Consider the following 22,756-nt stretch of genomic DNA (forward strand, 5'->3'; position numbering starts at 1 on the left):
GAAACTAAGAAAACGGTCCAAAAAATCAACAAAACCAAGAGCTGGTTCTTTGAGAAAGTCAACAAGATAGACAGACCATTAGCCAAACTAACTAAAAGGCAGAGAGACAGTATTGAAATCAACAAAATCAGAAATGAAAAGGGAGACATAACAACAGACACTGAAGAAATACAAAGAATCATAAGATCCTACTTTGAAGGCATATATGCCACAAAATTTGAAAATCTAAGGGAAATGGACGATTTTCTTGATCAATTTCACTTGCCAAAGTTGAGTGAAGAACAGATAAACAAGCTAAATAGTCCCATTTCCCCTACAGAAATTGAAGTAATCGTTGATAGTCTCCCAACCAAAGAGAGCCCAGGGCCAGATGGTTTCAGTGCAGAATTCTACCAGACCTTCAAGGGCGAGCTAATACCGATACTCTTCAAGCTACTCCAAAAGATAGAAAGGGATGGAACATTACCAAATTCATTTTATGAGGCCATAGTTTCATTGATACCTAAACCTAACAAAGACTCAACAAAGAAAGAGAATTTCAGACCAATTTCTCTGATGAACATCGATGCAAAAATACTAAATAAAATACTTGCAAAACGAATACAAGAGCACATCAAAGACATCATTCATCATGACCAAGTAGGCTTCATTCCAGGCATGCAGGGATGGTTTAATATACGGAAATCCATCAATGTAATCCACCACATTAACAAACTGAAAATAAAAAACCACATGATCATCTCTTTAGACGCAGAGAAAGCATTTGATAAAATCCAACACCCATTCATGTTTAAAGTTTTAGAGAGATCGGGAATACAAGGCACTTTCCTCGACATAATAAAGGCTATATATAGGAAACCAATAGCCAAAATCAAAGTAAATGGTGAGATACTCAAGGAAATTCCTCTAAAATCAGGAACAAGGCAAGGCTGCCCACTCTCTCCATATCTCTTTAATATAGTACTCGAAGTTCTAGCCAGAGCAATAAGACAACAAAAGGAGATCAAGGGTATTCAAATGGAAAAGGAAGAAGTCAAATTATCCCTATTTGCAGATGACATGATAGTCTACATAAGTGACCCTCAAAATTCCACCAGAGAACTCCTACAGCTGATAAACACCTTCAGCAAATTGGCTGGATACAAAATTAACTCCAAAAAGTCTGTAGCCTTCCTATACACAAATGACAAGCTTGCAGAGGAAGAAATTAGGAAAACTACACCCTTCACATTAGCCACAAGCAATATAAAGTACTTAGGAGTTACTCTAACTAAGCAAGTGAAGGACTTGTTTGAAAAAAATTTCAAAACTCTAAAGAAAGAGATTGAAGATGACATGAGAAGATGGAATGATCTTCCTTGCTCATGGATCGGGAGAATTAACATACTAAAAATGGCCATCCTACCAAAAGCAATCTACAGATTCAATGCAATCCCTATCAAAATGCCTACACAATTTTTTAAAGACATTGAAAGTTCAATTCTGAACTTCATATGGAAAAACAAAAAACCCAGAATAGCTAAAACAATCTCGTACAATAAAAGGTGCTCCGGAGGAGTCTCTATACCTGATCTCAAATTGTACTATAAAGCAATAGTAATTAAAACAGCATGGTACTGGAACAGCAACAGGCTGGTTGATCAGTGGAATCGAATTGAAGTCCCAGATATGAATCCACACACATATGGTCACTTGATTTTCGACAAAGAAGCCAATTCCATTCGATGGAAAAGGGATAGCATCTTCAACAAATGGTGCTGGTCTAACTGAATGTCTTTGTGTAAAAAAAAATGCAACTGGACCCATATTTGTCACCTTGTACAAAACTCAAATCCAAGTGGATTAAAGACCTCAACATAAAACCAGAGACACTAACTCACTTAGAAGAAAAAGTGGGGAAGAGCCTGGAACATATTGGCACAGGAGACAACTTCCTGAACAGAACACCAACAGCCCAGACATAAATGTCAACAATTAATAAATGGGACCTCATGAGGCTGAGAAGCTTCTGTAAGGCAGGAGACACTGTCAAGAGAACAAAGCGACAGCCTACAAACTGGGAAAAGATCTTCACCAACCCTACATCTGACAAAGGTCTAATATCCAAAATATATAAAGAGCTCAAGAAATTAAACACCACCAAACCAAATAACCCAATTGAGAAATGGGGCTTGGAACTAAACAGAGAATTCTCAACAGAGGAATATCAAATGGCTGAGAAACACTTAAAGAAATGCTCAACCTCCTTAATCATCAGGGAAATGCAAATCAAAACAACTCTGAGATTCCATCTTACACCCATCAGAATGGCTAAGATAAAAAATTCAAGCGACACCACATGCTGGCGAGGATGTGGGGAGAGAGGAACACTCCTTCATTGCTGGTGGGAATGCAAACTAGTACAACCACTTTGGAAATCTATCTGGTGTTATCTCAGAAAAATGGGAATAGGGCTTCCTCAAGACCCAGCTATTCCACTCCTTGGAATATACCCAGAAGATGCTCCAGCACACAACAAGAAAATTTGCTCAACCATGTTCATAGCAGCCTTATTCATAATAGCCAGAACCTGGAAACAGCCTAAGTGCCCATCAGTAGAAGAATGGATAAAGAAACTGTGGTACATATACACTATGGAATACTACTCAGCTATTAAAAACAAGGAATTCCCGAAATTTGTGGACAAATGGATTGAGCTAGAAATGATCATAACGAGTGAGTTAATCCAGAAGCAGAAAGACTCAAATGGTATATCCTCACTTATATCTGCATATTAGCCCAAGGGGCATGTCCCACGAAAGCCTTCACTTACCAGGAAACTGAGACAGAGGAGAGGACATTCTAGTGGGACTCTAGATGAGAGAGGCATGGGAGAATGGCAAAGTAGAAGGATCCAGAGGGTCCTTGAAGCCTACAAGTAGAACATTATGATAGGCAGATTTGGGCACAGGGGTCCCTCTCAAACTAAGGCACCAGCCAAGGACTATACAGGCGGTAAACCTTAAACCCCTACCCAGATCTAGACAATGGACAGAACACTCTCCACAGTAGAGTGGAGAGTGGGATATTACTTTCTCACATACTCTGGTGCCTCAACTTTGACCATGTCCCCTGGAGGGGGAGACCTGGTGGCACTCAGAGGAAGGACAGCAGGTTACCAAGAAGAGACTTGATACCCTATGAACATATACAGGGGGAAGTAATTCCCCTCAGGAACAGTCATAGGGAAGGGGAATAAGGGGGAAATGGGAGGGAGGGAAGAATGGGAGGATACAAGGGATGGGATAACCATTGAGATGTAACAAGAGTAAAGTAATAAAGTAAAAAAAAAAGTATATGAGTGGTTAATGAATAATCTTTTTATGGAGGGAAACAGAGAACCAAGAAATTGCAGCTCCTTTGGAAGTTCAGCTAGGAAGAAAGATATTGTGACTGTTAGTAAAAAAAGAAAAGAAAAGAAAAACAAACAAAGAAAAGAACTTTCATCCAGATTCGATGGACTTTTCACTTCATTGCGTTCTTCATCTCATCGTGCTTCCTCTCTGCACACAGGAGTCAGGTAACTCTTTACGTTCTTTTACAAATGTATAGCTGGAAGCCAATGGCAAACAAGTACCAAGCTGCTCTTACTACTACTACTGCTTCTTGTACTACTTTTACCCAAGTAGTACAGAGCGATGTACACTTGGTTCTGTGTGTTAATCATAGACATATATAATCACACAGCTAGCAAATCATTTAAGGTGAACATATTTGAAAGAATGGCTGTATAAAACAGGAGAACGGTAAGAATGAAGACAGGCAGACAGCTTCTGAGGTATGTACAACTTGCTGGAGCAGATACTTTCCTCTATGTCTGTTTTATGTAACTATAAAGCAAAATATCTCTTTACAACATCTGTCTGTTTCTTTGAATTATGCCTGTGCTCACAGTCAAGCAGTGTACATATGGTTTAAAGTTGAGAATGTCTTGTTTGAAGGCTCTTCTTGCTCATTAAGACATTTTTGTTATTGGGCAAGCCTATAAATAATTTGCTTTATGGATTTGTCTGTCGTTACAAGTTGACCTAATTTAAGAATGTAATGAATATCAGCTTATTAGTTTCTGCTCATTCTGACTGCCTGAATTTACAGCATTTAACCCATCAGCTTTCCTCCGGTTGAGGTAATAACTATGCTCTTTAAGCATTGCAGTGAGCAGTCCAGAGAGGTGGCTCAGTAGTTATGAGTTAAGAGCAACTAGTACTCTATTTGAGGACCCTAGTTTGGTCTGTTCTATGCACCTCCATCAGGAGTCTCATAAGCACCCATCAATGCAGCCCCCGGGATCCAAGACCTCTTCTATTCTCTGTAGGTACCTGCACTCAAGGACACATACCCCCACTACAACAATCACTAAAAACCTAGAATATTTAAAAAAAATAATCAAGGAGAGGAAATGAAAACAACAGTAAACTCAAGAGGGGCTGGGGTTTAAAGACACAACCTCTGCTTAGTGTGATGTAGGTCCTGGGTTTAATCCAGCAACAAGTATGAAAAATAAATAAATAAATAAATAAATAAATAAATAAATAAATAAATAAATGCACAATTAGGAATTTCTATCTCAAGAGAGAGTTGAACTTATAGACAGAAAAACCAGGGAGCAAATGATGTTGAGGGGCAAAGCAGTACAGATACTGTTGTGAAATCATTGGCGGACACTGGTTGTTACCTTTTCCCCCTTTTACTAGTTTGGGTTTTTATATGTATTATTCAGTCCTTCTCTGAAGACAAGGAACAAACTGCTTATGGAAATTTAAATGTTTGTGAAATTTGAGCTGTCAGAAGACCTCATGTTCTTATTTTATTCAACAGTGTGGGGCAGGTAACCTCAGTTAAACCTGCTGTGGAGATGAAATGTTGAGTTGCAGTAAGGTAAGATTACTAGAAGACCAGAATCCTACAGATCAGCCCATGTAAAACACAAGCACAGCAATGATTCTCTCCCAACAATAAACCTGCCACACATGTTTGAGATGTTCCTTCTGTTTTGTACAGCTTAGGTTCACTACACTCATTTGGAAAGCTGTTTGATTTTCAGAGTCATTGAAGAGGATAAAGCATAATAACCAGGAGACAGCTGTCCTGGGAGGGAACGTGACCATCTTCTGCAACTTGACAAGTCTGGCAAATGTTGAACAAATCACCTGGCAGAAAATCCAAGGCTCTTTACCCCAAAATATTGGTACTTTCAGCCATAAATATGGAGAAAAGATCCTCCCACCATATGTAAACAGGCTACACTGCAAGATCCTGCAACCCAGTGCCTCCTTCATAACTATCCGAAACTTGACATTTGAAGATGAAGCCTGCTACAAGTGTCTGTTTAACAGCTTTCCTCATGGCAGTCATGGAGAAAAAACCTGCCTTACCATTTTAGGTATATAATGTTATGTTGGGGCCCATAATGGGGATAGATATTATGTATTTATAGTCTTTAAGGACGTCATTCAGAGGAAGGACGTTAGACAATGAGAAGCTAATGGTGATGAGGCAAGATTACTTAGACAGGAGAGAAAGAATGGAGGCCAATGGACATTGTGCATTCAGGCAGGACCTTCTCCCACCTCACATCATTTCTTTATGTTATACCGCACTGGCTTCCATCAAGTGGAGAACGCCCAGGAAGAGTGATAGAATGTTGTTATTAAAGCAAGGAGAAAATATGAGACAAAGAAAGAGAGAGCAGACAAGATTGGGGAAAGGTGAAAACTAGGGGAATTAATGTTCCCAGTCTACGAATAAGAAAAATGTCACAGGACTAGTGGGAACACCAGGGTTTCTTATTATGTCACTGTAAATGTGAAATGCTGGGATGTGTATATATAATTAACAGTTAACGGAAGTTGAGACAGCACTCAGTGAATGGAGGAAAGACATTGGAAGTTTTATGACATGTGCTGCGAGGTACCTGATACGGATATGTTTTCAGTATTTAGGTGTCATATGAAAATTGGAGAAATATCATCCTTTAACGGCAGAGAATGTGGTATAACTTGCTTTTCTATTAAATTTGTCTCCTTCTCTGCCTCAGCTGTATCTGACTTAGTAACCGAACTCCAATCAGTTCCTGGCTCTGAAGATCTCCATAACCTCCAGTGCTCAGCTATGGGAAAGCCTGCCCCTAACATCTCCGTTTACCCCTCACAAGTCATAGTGCCCACAGAAGAGTACTTTGTTCAGAACCTCAATGCCACAGTGACTGTCACTAAAATCTACAACATCTCCTTGAAAACTGTGAAGTCCTTGGGTCTCCAGGACCTGGTTGTGTCCATGACTCATCCTCTAAAACGGGAAGAGAAGATAGTTCCTCTGCCAGTAAATCAAGAAAGTAAGTAAAAGTGACAGAGAAATCAAAGGGACACTTGATGCTACATATGGCTTATGTGTAAAATGCTTGCCACAGAAGCAGGGAAATGCAAGTTTGAGTCTCAGCATCCACACAAATGTCTAGGTGTGGATGGGTGTGCTTGTGATAGCATTGCTGAGCAGACAAGGACGGGCAAATCCCTGGGCTCAGTGAACAATCTGCCTAGAGTAATGAGTGACCCTGGACCCCAATGGAACTCTCTAAGATAAACAAAACAGTGCTTTAAAAAAAACACAGTTGGACAGCTCCTCTGGTTAATTTCTGGCTTCCATGGTATGTAAATTTATATACACATGCATTCACACACACATTCACAAACATGTATACACACAAGCATGTACTTATATATGCACACATATACACATGAGAGAGAGGAGAGATGTATCTTTTAAAAGATCTATCATGAAAAGCGTGTGTGTTTGTGCTTTTGTGTGTGTGTGTGTGTGTGTGTGTGTGTGTGTGTGTGTGAGCCATTTCTTTAGAATAAGACAATATAATGTATGATTAAAGAATCAAACAATGAAGCCAGACACAGTAGCACACATCTTTAATCCCATCACTTGGGGGGTGAGGCACGCGAATCTCTGTGAGTTCGCGGCCAGCCTGGTCTACATAGCGAGAACAAGGGACAACTGGAGCTAGAGCGCAAGATCTTGTCTCAGAAAACCAAACAAAGCGAAGCAAAACCAAACCAAACCAAAAACCCCCACAAACAAACAATGGTAACTGTCTCCACCTTAATCCTGCATGCTACAACAGGGTTCATTTACAGATATTTTTTGCTTTTCTATTTTGTTTGTTTTTGTTTTGTTGTTATTTTGTCATTCGTGGGTATGTTTTGTTTGTTTGTTTGTTTGGCTTTCCTTTATTTTTTCTCACATACTGACTTTTTTTTTTAACCTTTCCATAAATTTTTAATTCCTATCAGGTAGTTTTATTCTTCTCATCAATTCAGTGACAGCCACTGGATTTTCCTCATTTTGTAAAATTTATTTTATTCTTTAAATATGTATGTATGTATGTACGTACGCATGTGTGTATTCCCCTCTGACATATTACATCCCAACCACAGTTTCTCTGTTCTCCCTTTCTTCCAGTCCCTCACCCTTCCCCTAGATTTACTCTGTTCACCTTCAGAAAAGAGCAGGCTTTCCAGCAATACCAGTCCAATATGGCATAACAAAGCACAGTAAGACTAGCCACAAGTCATATCTCAACTATTCTCTTTCAATTTATTATAATTATTAATACATTAATTCCCTTAGTCATTTCATAGCTCGCAATCAGTAGGATAATTTGTTTCTACCAACATAACCATTGCTGTCACTCTAGTTTTAATGTGTTTCCAGTGTCACAAGTCTTATTCTGTCAGTTTGTTTCTTGTTTGACTAACCAACAACACTCTCAGCACAATAAGTGGCATTGTCTTCATGGTTATTAATAACGGTGGAGGTCACCCACCGTTTTCAATGCTGCATCTGTTAACATGCTTGAGTGAATCATTATGTTGATTATATTCAATAATTATTAACTAAGTTATGGATACTTAATAAGATTAAAGATAGCATAAAAACCAAATAACATTTGAAGATATCACCACACAAAACTTTGACAAAGTAAAGGGTTGTTCTGACTTTTCAACAGTCAAAGTGTTAACCTGTTCTTCTCTCAGATTCTAAAGTATACACTTTCTAAATTGGAAAGAAATTTGTGCTTTCTTTCTAGTTAGTTCCTTTCCAACATTTTATTTTGATTTATGGCAAGGTACACTCCTTAGTCCCTGAGAGTTCTGAAACAAGCCAATCAGCCTATTATTTAATGTCAAGAGAAAATGTCGGTGCATTGCAAAGAGATCTGATCATTACCACACTATGAGCATTACACATTGATAGACGAACAGATTATCTGGAATTATAAATACCTGTATGAAATAAAGCATTACTGGATTTCTACTCAGGCGTGCAGACGTTCATCAACATTGTGATGTCTGTAGACCACCAGCTTTTCATTTGAGCTTTATAGCCCAGAGCTTATTACATTGTATACCTTGATCTTTATTTATGGATGTGTTTCAAATTAGTGTGTATATGTCAGTCTTCAGATGCTAAAGAAAACAGGTACCCATTCCAGTGAAATATTGCCCTTCTTAAAGCCATGGCCTTTATAACACAAATATTGTCAATAGGTGAAAAGTGTTATAGGATTTCATCACCACCTCTTTTTCCTGGGCATTCTCTTAGAATCTGATAGATATGGATACAAAGAGCTTGAGATCTTTGTGTTTGCTAAACTTCAGATGCCAAGCTATGGGGACAAGAGTGCTGGGACAAAACTCAGTGTTAAGCATGAACATTGGACATATAAGGAGCTTCATTATCAGAATCTACTGTAAGTGATCCAAAGTAGTCTCCAAGGGAGAAAAAGGCTTAGAAGATTAAATAGACCACCCAACTAATACTAGTGGCATTGTGTTTGAGGTAAAGATAACAGTACATGAATTTCATAAAACAATGAAGTAAAATAGTTTCTTCCTTCCAAGTATACATTGACAAGACAAGCAGTTTATTGCAAGTCAAAGAGAAGGATAGGAGGCTCTGTGCATTTTTTCTTTTCCTGTTGAGCAGCAGTCCAGGCTAACAAGTTTTCTAGGCCCTCACTTGGGGACACAGTGTGCAGAAAACCTCGGGCTATCAATCTTGTTCATACTACTGTCTATTGACAGTTTTCATGAAACGTCTGTAATGAATAGGAGGTGAGAAGCTGCAATGATGTAACATGGTTGAGGAGACCTGTTCTACTTTATTCCAATATTAGGATATAATGATTGACATTTGGATTCTATGAACTCAGAGGGCTAGTGAGAAATGTGCAACTTGTCGATAATTTGGTCACATCAGCTCAGGTACCAAGAAAAACCACTAACCCTCAGTAAATTCTGAATGCCTTCTCATTTCACTGAGAATTTTCTCATGTTATTTCAATTGATTTGTTTTATAAACCTCTCATTAAAGGTACATTATTACATGATAAGTTAGATTTTTACTTCATTCTGATATCCACGGCTTCTTTTCTTCAGATTATCTGGGAGTTTGTATGAACAATTTCTTTAAGTTCTTTTATGGAATGTCCTTTCTTTTGAGAAGCAAGTTTTTAATATAAATTTCTGTTTTCAATTTAAAATGAAAACATTTTAATTTTTATTAGTTAACTTACATCATTGTCAATTTCACACACATATATAATGTATTCTTATTCTTCTTTCTTTTTAAAATTTAAGTTAATTTATTGATTATTCATTTTACATCCTAACCATAGCCTCCTCCCTCCTCTCCTTCAGGTCTCACCCTCCCTCTTCCCTGTATCTCCCCTACCCTAACCCTCAGAAATGGGGAGCACAGCCCCAGCAGCTATCAACCCCAGCACATCAAGTCACGTCAGGGCTGAGGGCATCCTCTTCCACAGTAGCCTTCCAAGGCAGCCCCACATGGGGGAAATGATCAAAACATGCAAGAGAGTCCTGTCCGAGACAACCCCTCATCCTCTTAGGAAGGGACCCACATGAAGACAAAGCTGCCAAATGGGTACAATGTGCAGGGGGCCTAGGTCCTGTCCATATAGGGTCTTTGGTTCAAACTTCAGTCTCCACAACCCCCCTGTGTCCAGGCTAGTTGGCTGTGTTGATTTCCTTGTGGAGCTTCTATTCCCTCCAGGTCTTCTGTCCTTCCTCCCACTCAACTACAAGGCTCTCTGCACTCAGCCCAGTGTAAGACAGCCAACCTCGGACACTGTTGAAGACCATCTTCTCTTTCTTAAGTCCTTCCTACTCATCACTTCACACCCACACCTCGTCTCCCAGCTACTCACTATCCTAGGCTTTTAACTTTTGGGTTTGCCCTATGACCCACTTCTTCTAACCAGGGCCGTCATTGGAAATATCCACTGGAGACTAGGTGTCACCACTGGATGGAGACACAACTGATGGCAAGGTTTCCCACTTTCCAGGAATGTGTCAACAGGCAGTAGTTCAGCATTGAGTGGTGGGAAATTGTGACTCCTGTTCCACCCAGGCTTGACTATCTGCCAATGGGCTAAAACGCTTGTTCTTTCAAAGACTCTTTCATTAACTACTTTAAGGAAGTTTTTTTCTTTTCAGCTGTATCTGGAAATAATAACCTGAAAGTCTTCTGTCATTTTCTATTTCACCAGTTGTCTTCCTCCTTCACGTTAGAGGCTTATTCTTCTGCTTATGTTACATGTTTTCTAAGTCTGCTTCCTTACAAGCTCTTGGCACTGAAGGTCAGGTCAATACTTCTGCTGCTTTTCGTTCAACTATTTTTATATTGAAGCTGTTTTTAAGGATTTTCAAGAAACATTAGAAATTAGTATTTGTGTTATGTTTGTTTCTTGAAACTGAACTTGGAGAGCTCCTTTTCCTGGTCAATTGTCCCAACTCATAAAACTTGATTCTATGAATTAAGTACAATAAATATAATTTGTATATCTATTGCCTGTGTTATTATAGTTAATTTTAATGATTTATTAAAATGCAGGCATCAATGATAAGTAATTTCTCAGTTTGGAAGAAAGTTATGCCTTGCTTAGTCATATGTTAAATATTAGGGACATGAATTCTTGATTCTGGTGAACTTCTGTGTGTGGTTTTCTGCTTTGTTGAAATTGCCTACAGAAAAGAATTTATATTCCAGTGTAAAATTCTCCATGTTTAATCTACTCCACCTATCTAAAATGGTTATGTAGTATCATATTGAAAATGAATAGTAAAAAGTAGACAGAACTGTATCTGTGCAGTCAAAAGTAAAGCCACCATGCCTTGCTGAAAGACACGCACTTTCCTAATTATATCCAAGGAAGAAGAAATTGCTATGTAGAATCTTACTTTTTGCTCAGTAGCAATTAGAAAGCATCTTATAGAGTAAATTTGACTATCAATTAAGCTGTAGAAAGTCAAAGAAAAGCTTTACAAATTAAGGCCCCAGGACGGCAGTGCAGTGTAGCCAAAGAAATAATATTTCTGGTTTGTGTTTTTCAGGTCATTGCTTAATTTGGAAGCCAACAGCAATTATATTCATCATTTTGTTTGTCATTTCATGTATCATCAATATTGTTCTCTATTTTTGTCTCCAAAAGAAAAGGTAAGGTATAAAATAATGTGATTTGACAAAAACAATAGGTACCACAGAACTATCTGGGTTCTAGAAACCTACAAGAAGAACATTATGATAGGCAAGTTTGGGCCCAGGGGTCCTGCTCAAACTATGTCACCAGCCAAGGACAATATAGGCTGTAAACTTCAAACCCCTACCCAGATCTAGCCAATGGACAGGACATTCTCCACTGTTGAGTGGAGAGTGGGGTCTGACTTTCACAGGAACTCTGGTGCCTGATATTTGACCACGTCTCCTGCATGGGAGACCTGGTGGCACCCAGAGGAAGGATAGCAGGCTACCAAGAAGAGACTTGATATCCTGTGAGCATGTACAGGGGGAGGAGACATGGGAGACATGGGAGTTAGTCAAACCCTGACACCATCAGGATACTCTGCTCTGTTTACAGACAGGAACCATACTTCCCTGCACCCAGAGAGGCCCCATCCAGCAGCTGAGACTCTCGACCAAGCTTTAGGTGGAGCTCATGGAGTCCTGTGGAAGAACAGTTTTGGGGGGTGGGCGGGTTGGGGGCATATTGGGTGGGGAAGGATAAAAGGACTCCGAGGGGACAAGAATACAAGAAGAAGATTAGCAGAGCCAACTAACCTAGACCTATGGGGGCTTAAAGTGATGGAAGTACCAACCAAAGTGCATGCAGGGGCTGGACCTAGGCCCCTACACATATGTAACAAATGGATAGTTTGATCTTCATTTGGGTCCCCAAATAAATTGAGTGGGTTCTGTCTCTGACATGGTCTTTCTTGTATGCTTTCAATCACTTTGCCCTAATGGGGCTGACTTGCCTGGCCTCCTGAGACTTGATGTGCTGTGGTGGGTTGGTGGGGAGCTCCCCATTTCTGACAACAAGGGGAGGGGTACAGGAGAAGAGGGGAGAAGGGAGGGACTGGAAGGATAGGAGTGAGTAGCCTACAATCCACTTGTAAAGTGAATGTATAAATTAAAGAAAATCATTCTCTATATAGAGAACATAAACATTTTAATTGGGTTATTTATTTTTTGATATCTAGAGTCTTATATATTTTTGATGCTACTCCTCTATCTGGTAGTGTAGTCAGACAAAAAAAAAAAACCCAAAAAACAAAAACAACAAAACAAAACAAAAACCTTTCCCCTTCTGTGTTCTGTCATTTTGTGTACATAAAAGTGTTCTTTGTTGTGAAGAAGCTTCAATGTTTAGTGAGGTCTCATTTATAAATAGTTGAGCTTACCACCTGTGGTTGTTGTGTTCTGTTCAGGCCACTGTCTGTGCAAATGAATTCAAGGATATTCCCCACTATGGAGCCTTAGACCCTATCTGCTAATACCTTAAGGTATTCTGATCACTACCAAAAGACAAATATACATACCAACCTAGCCACAAACCTTTTGCAATGGTCTACTGCTTACATGATATGCTATGGCAATGCTGGCACAAAGCTAGTGTGAGTAACCAACCAATAACTGAATTGACTTAAGGCTTACTCCATGAGATGAAACCCACATTGGTCACTGCTTGGGTGACCAGGAAACTAAGTTTAGATAGCTCAGGGTCCTAGGATAGAACAAAACGAATTGGAGTTTAAAAAGGTGGGAGGGGTAGAATTGATAAAATGACTCCTAATGATATTCTGGTATTCTCATAGACCAGTGTCTTGTGCAGCCGTCATCAAAGGAGCATTCTCCTGCAAGATGGGCGCAAATATAGAGGCTCATAGTCCTTATGCAGAGACTGAGAAATCTTGGAACACTCAGCCTCAATTCTCCATCAAATCCCTTCCCACGTCCTCTGCACAAATATTATAATTTCCAGTTTAGTGTATTCACAAGATTCCTGAGGGTACAGATTTGTTGGTCTCTGTTTCTTGTGCCTTCTCTTGGCCTTGTTTCCTTTTGTTGGTTTGTCTTTGGTTACCAAGGTGATAATTTGTCTTATTTTTTCAGTTTAAAAAATTGAATGAATGATAGAATGAATGAGTGAAAACCTAGACAATAGGGTAAAGGTTAACAACTGCACTGTCATTTATAGCTGCTGGAAGAGGGAAAAGAAGTTTTCTCCAACAGCAAGTGAAAGCAGGTATATCAGCAACTTTAGTACAGGCCTCAAGTCCAAGAGTAGCTGACCAGACTTTAATGGACTTTAAAGATTTTTTTTGGTATGGTTTGATTTGATAACAATCTGTTGGGGTTTTTAATCTGTTTTCTTTTCTTTCTTTCTTTTTTTCTTGTTTGGGGGAGTTTAGTCATTGTATTGGGATTTTTATTTTGTACTTTCTTTAAAAATATAAAATTTGGTGTGTAGGAATAGGGAGAAAATCTGGAAGAAAATGGAAGAAGGGAATAATAGGATCAAGCCATATTTAAATTTAAAAATTGTGTTATACATTAAAATTCTAAGAAAAGAAAATGATATTAGAAAACAGGGAAATAACTGTTCATATAAGTATATTTTATTCTACAACAAATCAAATTGTGTACTTGTGACCTGTAAACAGTATAAATGATACCTTTAACTTAGAAATTCTTTAAAATAATACACTAAGATGAAAACTTTCATAACACACAAAACTGAATTCAGTATTCTTCGAAAATTTGAAAGTATTAATTTTGTGGCACAGGAGTGATGGCACAGCAATTAAGAGCACTTTGTACTCTTCCAGCAGACTCAGGTTTGATTCCCAGCACCCACATGGAGCCCCCCAACCATGTGTAGGTCCCAGGAGATCCAATGCCCTTTTCTGGTTTCTATACACTACAAGAATTTACGTGATACATAGACAGACATGCAGTTAAACACACTCATATATAATATATATGTATACACATTTACATATACATGTGTACATATGGATATGCACATATATACACATATAATATATACATATATGTGTGTAATATTTTGCTTCTGACTCTGTCTTCTGCTGTCTGAGTCTGTTTGATTCTTTTTGCTTTGTGAGAGCCTCTACTCACAGCTCTTTTGAAGGGCTTAGATTCGTTTTTAATTTCCTTCGCCATCATCACGACCCTCAGATTGTCTTGGCTCTTTTCCTGGAGGACTGACGTATAACCGTATACCTGTGCCTGTGCCCCATGTCATCCTGCTTGCGTTAGGCTGCTGCAGCTTCCCATCACCTTTAGTCCCAGGACATGGTGGCACCAAGAGACACCCTAAAATATGCCCTTGAGACATACTTTACCCATGGCAATTGGGATCAATCACTCTTAAAATTGTTATCTTTTTTTTTTCTTTTTAGCCTGCTAGTTTAAGGGCAGCAGAAGGCCAAAGTAGCTAAGAGTACTTATGAGGTTCCAGTTTAATGGAATGTTTGTTGTGGCACTTGGCAGGAGCACTCCACCCTCTGGAACCAAAACTTCTGAACCAACAGAACCTAAGGTCACAGAAACAGGAAGGAAAAACTTTCCTAGTGGATCATGAGAGGTGACAGTGAATGGAACTGTTCCTTTTTCCATGCCTTGATTCATGCACCTGTGGGTCCTAATCACAGGAGAAACTGTACATTTTATTGGATGCTGGTTGAAAGCATATATTGCCTTCTGAACAGCTCTTCCACAGAAGTCCACGTAGCTGCCACCCATTTGCTACGGAACTGTGCCTTCAGAGGGCCTCCATGATTTTTTATCAGTATAGCTGCTTCAGGATGGTTGTCAGCATGGTAAACCAGTGGATTCCTTGTTCACGGGCCCAGGTAGCACTTCTCTTGTTGTGATGTGAGTTTCTTGGTTAGAGGCAATACTATGTGCAATACCATGACTGTGGATAGGGCATTCTCTAAGTATATGGATGGTAGTGTTGGCAGAAACATTATACACAAGGAAACCAAACCTATATCCAGGATAAGTATTTACTTCCGTAGGGACAAGGCATGACCCTTTCTGTGGAGGAAATGCTCCAATGTCATCAACCTGGCAACAGGTTACTGGCTGGTCACTCCAAAGAATCGTGCAAATCTCGGGCTCAGTGTTGGTCACTCCTGTTGGCTGACCTGGCACTCATGAGAAGCTGTAGCCAAGTCAGCATTGGTGAGTGGCTGTCTGTGTTCTCAAGCTTATTTATAGCCCTCATCTCTGCCACCATGATAACTTTGTTCAGTGACCCTTTAGGCAGTGACAGGGGTGCTTGTGGAAAGAAGGTGGCTGTCCACAGAACAGACCATCCTATCTGATTGATTACTGAATTTGTCTGCTGAAGTCACCTTTTGATGAACATTCTCATGAGACCCGAGTATCTTAGCACCCTCTGTCCATTTGTAGAGATCTACCCACCTATCTGTTTCCAGATGTCTTTCTCACCAGTTTCCCAGTCATGTTCTTTCCAATCCCTGACCAATCAGCAATGCATTGGTTACAGCCCCTATTTCAGTGAGTAATCACACATCAGGCCATTTACTCCTCTCAACAAAATTTGTGACCATGTGTACCGCCTGAATTTCTGCCGACTCTGAAAATTTTCCTACACTAGTTTTTCCAAGGTTGTGACCAAAAGGGGCTGTTAAATTCTGGGCATTGAATGCATATTGTGCAGAACCATGACTAAACCAGGTCCTAGTCATCACTTTCTTAGTCAACCTGCCAAAGAGAGCACCCCATGAGAGTATAGGTGCATGCTTGGCAGCAGATGGAGTTGTAATGGGAGCAGAATCTAGGCATTTGGGCACCTTCTTCATGTACCTTGCTTTTGCCTTTAGGACTTGCTTGGGCACTATTGAATGTATGCCATGTCCATTAGATAACAGATTGCTGCTGTACATGACATTTGTGTTACTTGATGTGTCATGACACAAGATCATGACTGGCAGCCCAAGACTCATAGTATTTTGGTGTCCCATTGTCAAACATTCAGTTTCCACTAAAGGTCAAGTATCAAGCCAAGAACTGTCTTTTTAAATGAGAATAATTGTCTGAAGATGATGGCAGAGCCTTCTAAAATCTCAGTGTTCTCTTCTGTTATTCAAATACAGGGGTTAGATGAACCCCATTTAACTTCTGATGTGGAATTTTGTTCATATGACCATTACTATACTTTTTGTGTAAATGTCTGGGCCCTGGACTTTTATTTGCAAGCTCTTTATAATAAAATTTTAATTAAAAAAAAAAAACAAATACAGGGGTTAGCCAAGGAGCCAAACAGTTTCTTTATCAGTCACTTACATCTCCAGTATCAACAAGGCTGCTGGATCATATGGTCCATGTGCACATATGGTCCAGGCACAGCATACTGGACATGGTGAAGAGTCTTTTCCTGTTTCAGGCCTCACACAAAGGTAGCAGCTTTTGAGCTGCTTGGCATATGGACCAGAGAAAAACATCCAAGGAAATGCCATGGTTTGAAAGATGGATTGTAATTTATTCAGATTACATCCTGTTTATTATCATCCCCCACACTTATCTTCCCATTCCCACCCTCCCTCTTTCTTCCAACCTACTCCTCTCCCCTAGACCTCTGACACCATATGACCACAGCCCATCAGGTATATCCTAACCTGGATAGCCTGCTTCTCTTTCATCTGTGTCCCCTCTGGGCCTCACCTGCAAGGGACACCAGAGTTCATGCCAGAGGCATTCCATGCTCCCTCAAACTGAAGGATGAGATGTCCATTGGCTAGATCTGAACAAGGGGTCTAGAGGTTTATTGTATGCATTGTCCTTGGTTGCTGCAACAGTTTGTGCAGGCTCCCCTGGGTCGAGATCCACTGGCCTGGCCTTGATGGTCTCCTTGTGGGGCTCCTGAAGCTTCTCGGTCTTTCCATTCCCCCATTCTTCAATACCACCCTCAGGGCTCTGCCCAGAGTCCAGCAGTGAGTCCCAGCATCTGTTCGGATCCCTGACTGAGTAGGCACTCTCAGAGGACATCTATATTGGGCTAATGTCCACTTATAAATGAGTATATACCATGTATGTCTTTCTGGATCATGGTTACCTCACAAAGGATGGTAGTTTTTAGTTCCATCTATTTGTTTGCAAATTTAAAGAGTTCCTTGTTTTTAATAGCTGAGTAGTATTTCATTGTGTAAATGTGTCACAGTTTCCTTATCCATTCTTTGATTGAGGGACATCTGGGATGTTCCCAGATTCTGGCTACTACTAATATAGCTGCTATGAACATAGATAAGCACATGTTCTTGTTCTGCATAAAACTAAAGTCCAATTGGATTAAAGACCTCAACATAAAACCAAACACACCAAATCTGTTAGACCAAAAGTGGGGAAGAGCCTTGAACTCCTTGGTACACGAGACAACTTCATAAACAGAACACCAATAGCTCAGGGGCTAAGATAAACAATTAATAAATGGGACATCATGAAACTCAAAAGCTTCTGGAAGGCAAAGAATGCTTTCAGGATGTCAAAAAGACAGCCAACAAACTGGGAGAAGATCTTTCACAACCCTACATATGACAAAGGGCCAATACCCATAATATATAAACTCAGGAAGTTAAATACCACCAAACTAAATAATCCAATTTTAAAAATGGGCTACAGAGCTAAACGGAGAATTTTCAACATCCAGTGGCCATGAAACAGCTAAAGAAATGCTTAAAGTCCTTTCTTATCAAGGAAAAGACTCTGAATTTCCATCCTGCACCTACCAGAATAGCTAAGACCAAAAAGTTCAAGTGACAGCACATGCTGGTGAGGATGTGGAGAGATGGAAATACTCCTGCATTGCTGGTGAGAGTGCAAACTTGTACAACCACTTTGGAAATGAATCTGGTGCTTTTGCAGAAAATTGGAAATGCCATGCTTTACCAGGGCCAGTGATGTGGTGCCATCTATTGTAAATCCAGGGCTTCATGTGCCACCTAGTGGTGATGAAATGTGAGTGACCGTATCTCAATGGGCAAGGCTTGAGCAGACAGAGAACCTGTTCCCGGACCTGCAGGTGCATAAATAAACTCTCATTGCCTCCAGTGGAAAGCAGAGGCTGGGACCTGGTATTGGATCTCAGCACACTCTTGACAATGGAAGAGGAGAGATGGCTTGAGGAAGTTTTTTTTTCTTTTTGGTTGTTGTTTTCTTCTTCAAATGTTACTGTTGGCTGAGTAGTGCTCCTGGCACTAAATGGCTCTGTCGCAGGTTAATTACAGCATATGTGTTGTAAGACTGCCCATTGAGTGCTGGCCCCACTCCTTAGTAACCACTGAAACATAAAAGAATATATGTGTATATGTGTTTTCCATTTCTTATATTTTTATTTTATATGTTTGGGTGGGTTTTTCTTTCTTTCCTTCTTTTTTTTTGGGGGGGGGCTGTCTGGGTGTCTGTCCCATGAGTGCCTGGTTCCTCAGATTCCAGACAAAGACATTATCCACTTAGAAATTGAGTTACAGAAGGTTGTGAGCATCCATGTGTGTGCGCACACATGGTGTGTGCATGTTTTGGAAATCAAGTCTAGTTCCTGTGGAACTTAAAACCTGATACCCAGGATATATCTATATCTAATCTATCTATATCTATATCTATATCTATATCTATATCTATATCTATATCTATATCTATATCTATATCTATATCTATATCTTCTCATAGCTCACGGTGTCCTAGAACTGACTACCTAACTCACAGTACATCTGACTCATGATGAGATTGATAGGGGGACTGTAGAGTCTCTATTATAAAAGCATTTTGTAGTTTATTTTGTAGGAACACATGAGGAAGACAGAGAGTAGAACTGAGCCTGTTACAGAGAGAGATGGGTAAAGTAACAAGTACCAGGATGTACATTCCTATGATAGGACTGACCACCTGAGCAGAGGGGGAAGTCTAAACTTTCATATGCCTGGCTGTCTGTATCCCTTCCCCACACCATCTGGCATAAGAGGAGATGGAAGACAGATCTTTAGGTTGTGAATCCATTGCCTTCTCTGATTGCAGGTTCTCTAAATAAAACAGGGATTAAGTTCTTAAACACTGGATTTTACCTATGTGTGGATAGTGTAGGCCTGATTACAGATGAAGATTTTTTTTTATTAGTTGTACCTCCCTTATAGTTAAGAGGTGGTTTTCTGCATCAGGTAACCTGAGAGCAGAAGGCCCACCTTGAACAGGGAAGAACCATTCCACGGACTAGACCCCACACTGAGGAAGGACAAAGTGAGCTCAGCACCAACATTTGCCTCTGTCTGCTTCCTGGCTGTAGATGTAACCAGATGCCCATGGTCCTGATGCTATATTGTTTTCACTGTGATGGGCCATACCCTAGAACTGTGAGTTCAAATAACACCTTCCTTCCTTCTGTCACTTTATCATATACCATGTCACAGTGATGAGAAGAGTAATGGGTACAGCTTCCAAACTCAAAAGCCTTCCACAATTTTCTCTTGTGCTTTAATCTCACTGTAAGACCTTCCCAGAATACTAATGTTGGAGCATACTTAACCACTCTTAACTGCACACCATGCTGTGCTACATAGCTTGGGAGTGACTAATACTAATTACGATCATTACAGGAAGAGGTCCACTAGAATGGAGTTGGCCAAAGGCTTCTGGGTGAAACCAGGATGTATTTATGACTAAAGATAACACCATCTGCCTTTAAAGTTGAATAGACCTACAATGTCTACAGCAGTGAACAAACTTTGCTCTGTGAATTGATGTCCTAGCTAATTTTAATTGTCATGTAATTTGGCCATATTCACCTCCAGTAGCCTGCTGCCTCTCTCACTTTCCCTGTTCTCCTCTCAGCCTTTTATCACTCACCTCAATATTACAGGCTCCTGATCTTATGGCATCTAAGGAGATATATACACATGGTTTGCATGTGTGTAAAGAACCTAAGTTACACATATGAGAAAAAGCTTGACATTTGTCTTTCTGAGGCTCACTTATTTTGCTTGTATGTTGATGACTGGCTTCATTCATCTTTGACCAAAGTGGTTCTTCCTTTATTTATTCTTAATGTCATTCTCTATGAATTAATGACACTCTGTTTTGTATATAATCCACACTTTCTTATCCATTCATCTTTTGATAGGCACCTAGGCTGGTTCTATGGATTGGTTTTTTTAAATTATGTTATGATAAGCATGGATTTGCAAGTATCTCTGTGGGACATCAAGTTAGAATTACTGAGTTCCACTGCAGATGTCCAGTCCATCCACAGTATCTAAGGATTCCCCTTTCCCTGCATAATTTCCAGCATTTGTTATTTCTTCCCATTGCAACTGGTGTGAGGTTTAATACCAATGTAGTTTTAATATTGACTTCCTTGATGTGAGTGTTTAGTCTTGTTTTTTAAGGTTTATTTGTATTTAATATTTTAAAATGCTTTATTCATTCTTTTGGAATCTTGTACAATGTGTTTTTGATCATTTTCACCACATCATCAACCTTCTCCCAACCCCAGCGCTGTCTTCCCTGTGTTTTGTGTTCTGTTGTTGTTGTTCCTGGTTGGTTGGTTGATGTTGAAATTTGAGGTTGTGGTTTGGTTTGGTTACTGTTGGTGATGTTTATGTTGCTGGTAAGTTCATCTATTATTGATTATGACTAGTGACTGGAAAGTATTATGAATATACATGTTTATAAAATGCAGGCAGACTATTGATCGCAGTACAGGGATGCCAAGGCCAACTGCATTCCTGAGAGAATAGCATTATCTTCTGGCTTCTAGTTCCCCATCAACAGCATATCTGGAAGATTATATTTGATTCTGTATAGATAAGATAGAAATACAGGAAGAAATTTGAGGATATGGAAAGGGAAAGACTTTCCTCATCCTGGAGTTTTGGAAACTTTCCAGCTCAGGATGAAGGGCTTCAGCATTTGACATGAGGGGCACTAGCATAAGGACACAGTTCCACTCAAGGCTTATGTTAAAGTAGCAACAACCAAGCTCAGGGCCTGAAATTCATGACTTTTGAGTTGGTCCTCATCCATGCTTTTCCTGGACACTTTCTTGAGATCTCAGACAAGGATAATTTAAAAAAATATTTCCTGCCAGAATGTGTCTGAACACAAACTTCCCATAGGAGCGGAGGTGTTAGAATTTGGGTCATTGAAATAAGTATGTTGGGGCTGGAGAGATGGCTCAGAGGTTAAGAACACCGACTGTTCTTTCAGAGGTCCTGAGTTCAATTCCCAGCAACCTCATGGTGGCTTACAACCAACCATTTATGAGATGTGGTGCCTTCTGGCATGCAGGTGTACAGTCAGGAGAAACAGTATATACATAATAAATAAATCTTTACCCCTCCCCCGTAGACTCATGTGTTTGAGTGTTTGGCCCATGGGGAATGGCACTATTACAAGGTGTAACCTTGTTGCCATAGGTCTAGTGGATGAAATGTGCCACTGTAGAGGCAGGCTTATGTTCAAGCCATGGCAACAGCCAGTGGGACACTCTCCTTGCTGTCTGTGGATCAAGATATAGAACTCTCAGCTCCTTCTCCGCCACCATGTCTGCCTGGCCACTTCCATGCTTCCCAGCATGATAATAACGGACTAACCCTCTAAACCTGTAAGTCAACCCCAATTAAATGTTTTCATATAAGACTTGCCTTGGTTATGGTGTCTCTACACAGCCATGAGACCCTAAGTAAGAAAGTGAGCAAAGAAACTATTCCATTAGATTCTGCTTCAATAAAAACATATCGCAATAGGACCATGGACCACATATGTCCCAGCCATATGAACAAATATTTGTCTTTGTTGGAGACCTTTCTTTTAATCATGTAATATGTTTACAGTACTGATATATAACCCCTATTTCCCATTTCATGATGAAGCATACGTGCACTTAAGTTAATAACCCATCTGCCACTCAAGATAAGACGCAGCCTGACCTTCAGCTCCCCACTCTACCTAGTCTTGGCTCCTTTCCCCTCTGGGTGTGTACTCTCTACTTTCTAGTAATTTCATAAATCTACACATTTACTGTTGCTTTTCTGTGTCTTGTTCAATTCTCTGACCCCAATAAAAAGAACCTTGGAATCACATCATAGAACCCCAACATCTCCTCTGGAACATAAGGTTATGAAAAATAACTAGAGGATAGGAAATTGAAAAATATTGGAATGGAGTGTAATTTAGAATAATTTTTGAACATTTTTGTTCTGAAAATTGCACAAATGGGCAGTGTATCTGCACTTTTTTTTTTAAATTTTCTCACTCTAACTCCTTCCCTGTCCCCCTTCCCCCCTTTCCTCCTTTCTCTGAAATTCAT

At 39.8% G+C, this 22,756-nt stretch overlaps 1 protein-coding gene across 1 annotated transcript; it reads left to right on the forward strand.

The window, feature by feature from the left end:
• Positions 1-3,495: 3,495 nt before the first annotated feature.
• On the forward strand, positions 3,496-6,413 carry LOC311608029 (OX-2 membrane glycoprotein-like; the record flags this gene model as incomplete). Its single annotated transcript, XM_084800323.1, has 3 exons — positions 3,496-3,559; positions 5,084-5,422; positions 6,077-6,413. 3 exons carry the CDS (start codon positions 3,496-3,498, stop codon positions 6,379-6,381), a joined length of 708 nt encoding a protein of 235 aa, XP_084656449.1. The 3' UTR covers positions 6,382-6,413.
• Between the last annotated feature and the right edge of the window lie 16,343 nt (positions 6,414-22,756).

This window comes from Acomys minous (assembly GCF_964271855.1).
Source record: "Acomys minous genome assembly, chromosome: 11".
In the NCBI taxonomy this organism is placed as follows: Eukaryota; Metazoa; Chordata; class Mammalia; order Rodentia; family Muridae; genus Acomys; species Acomys minous.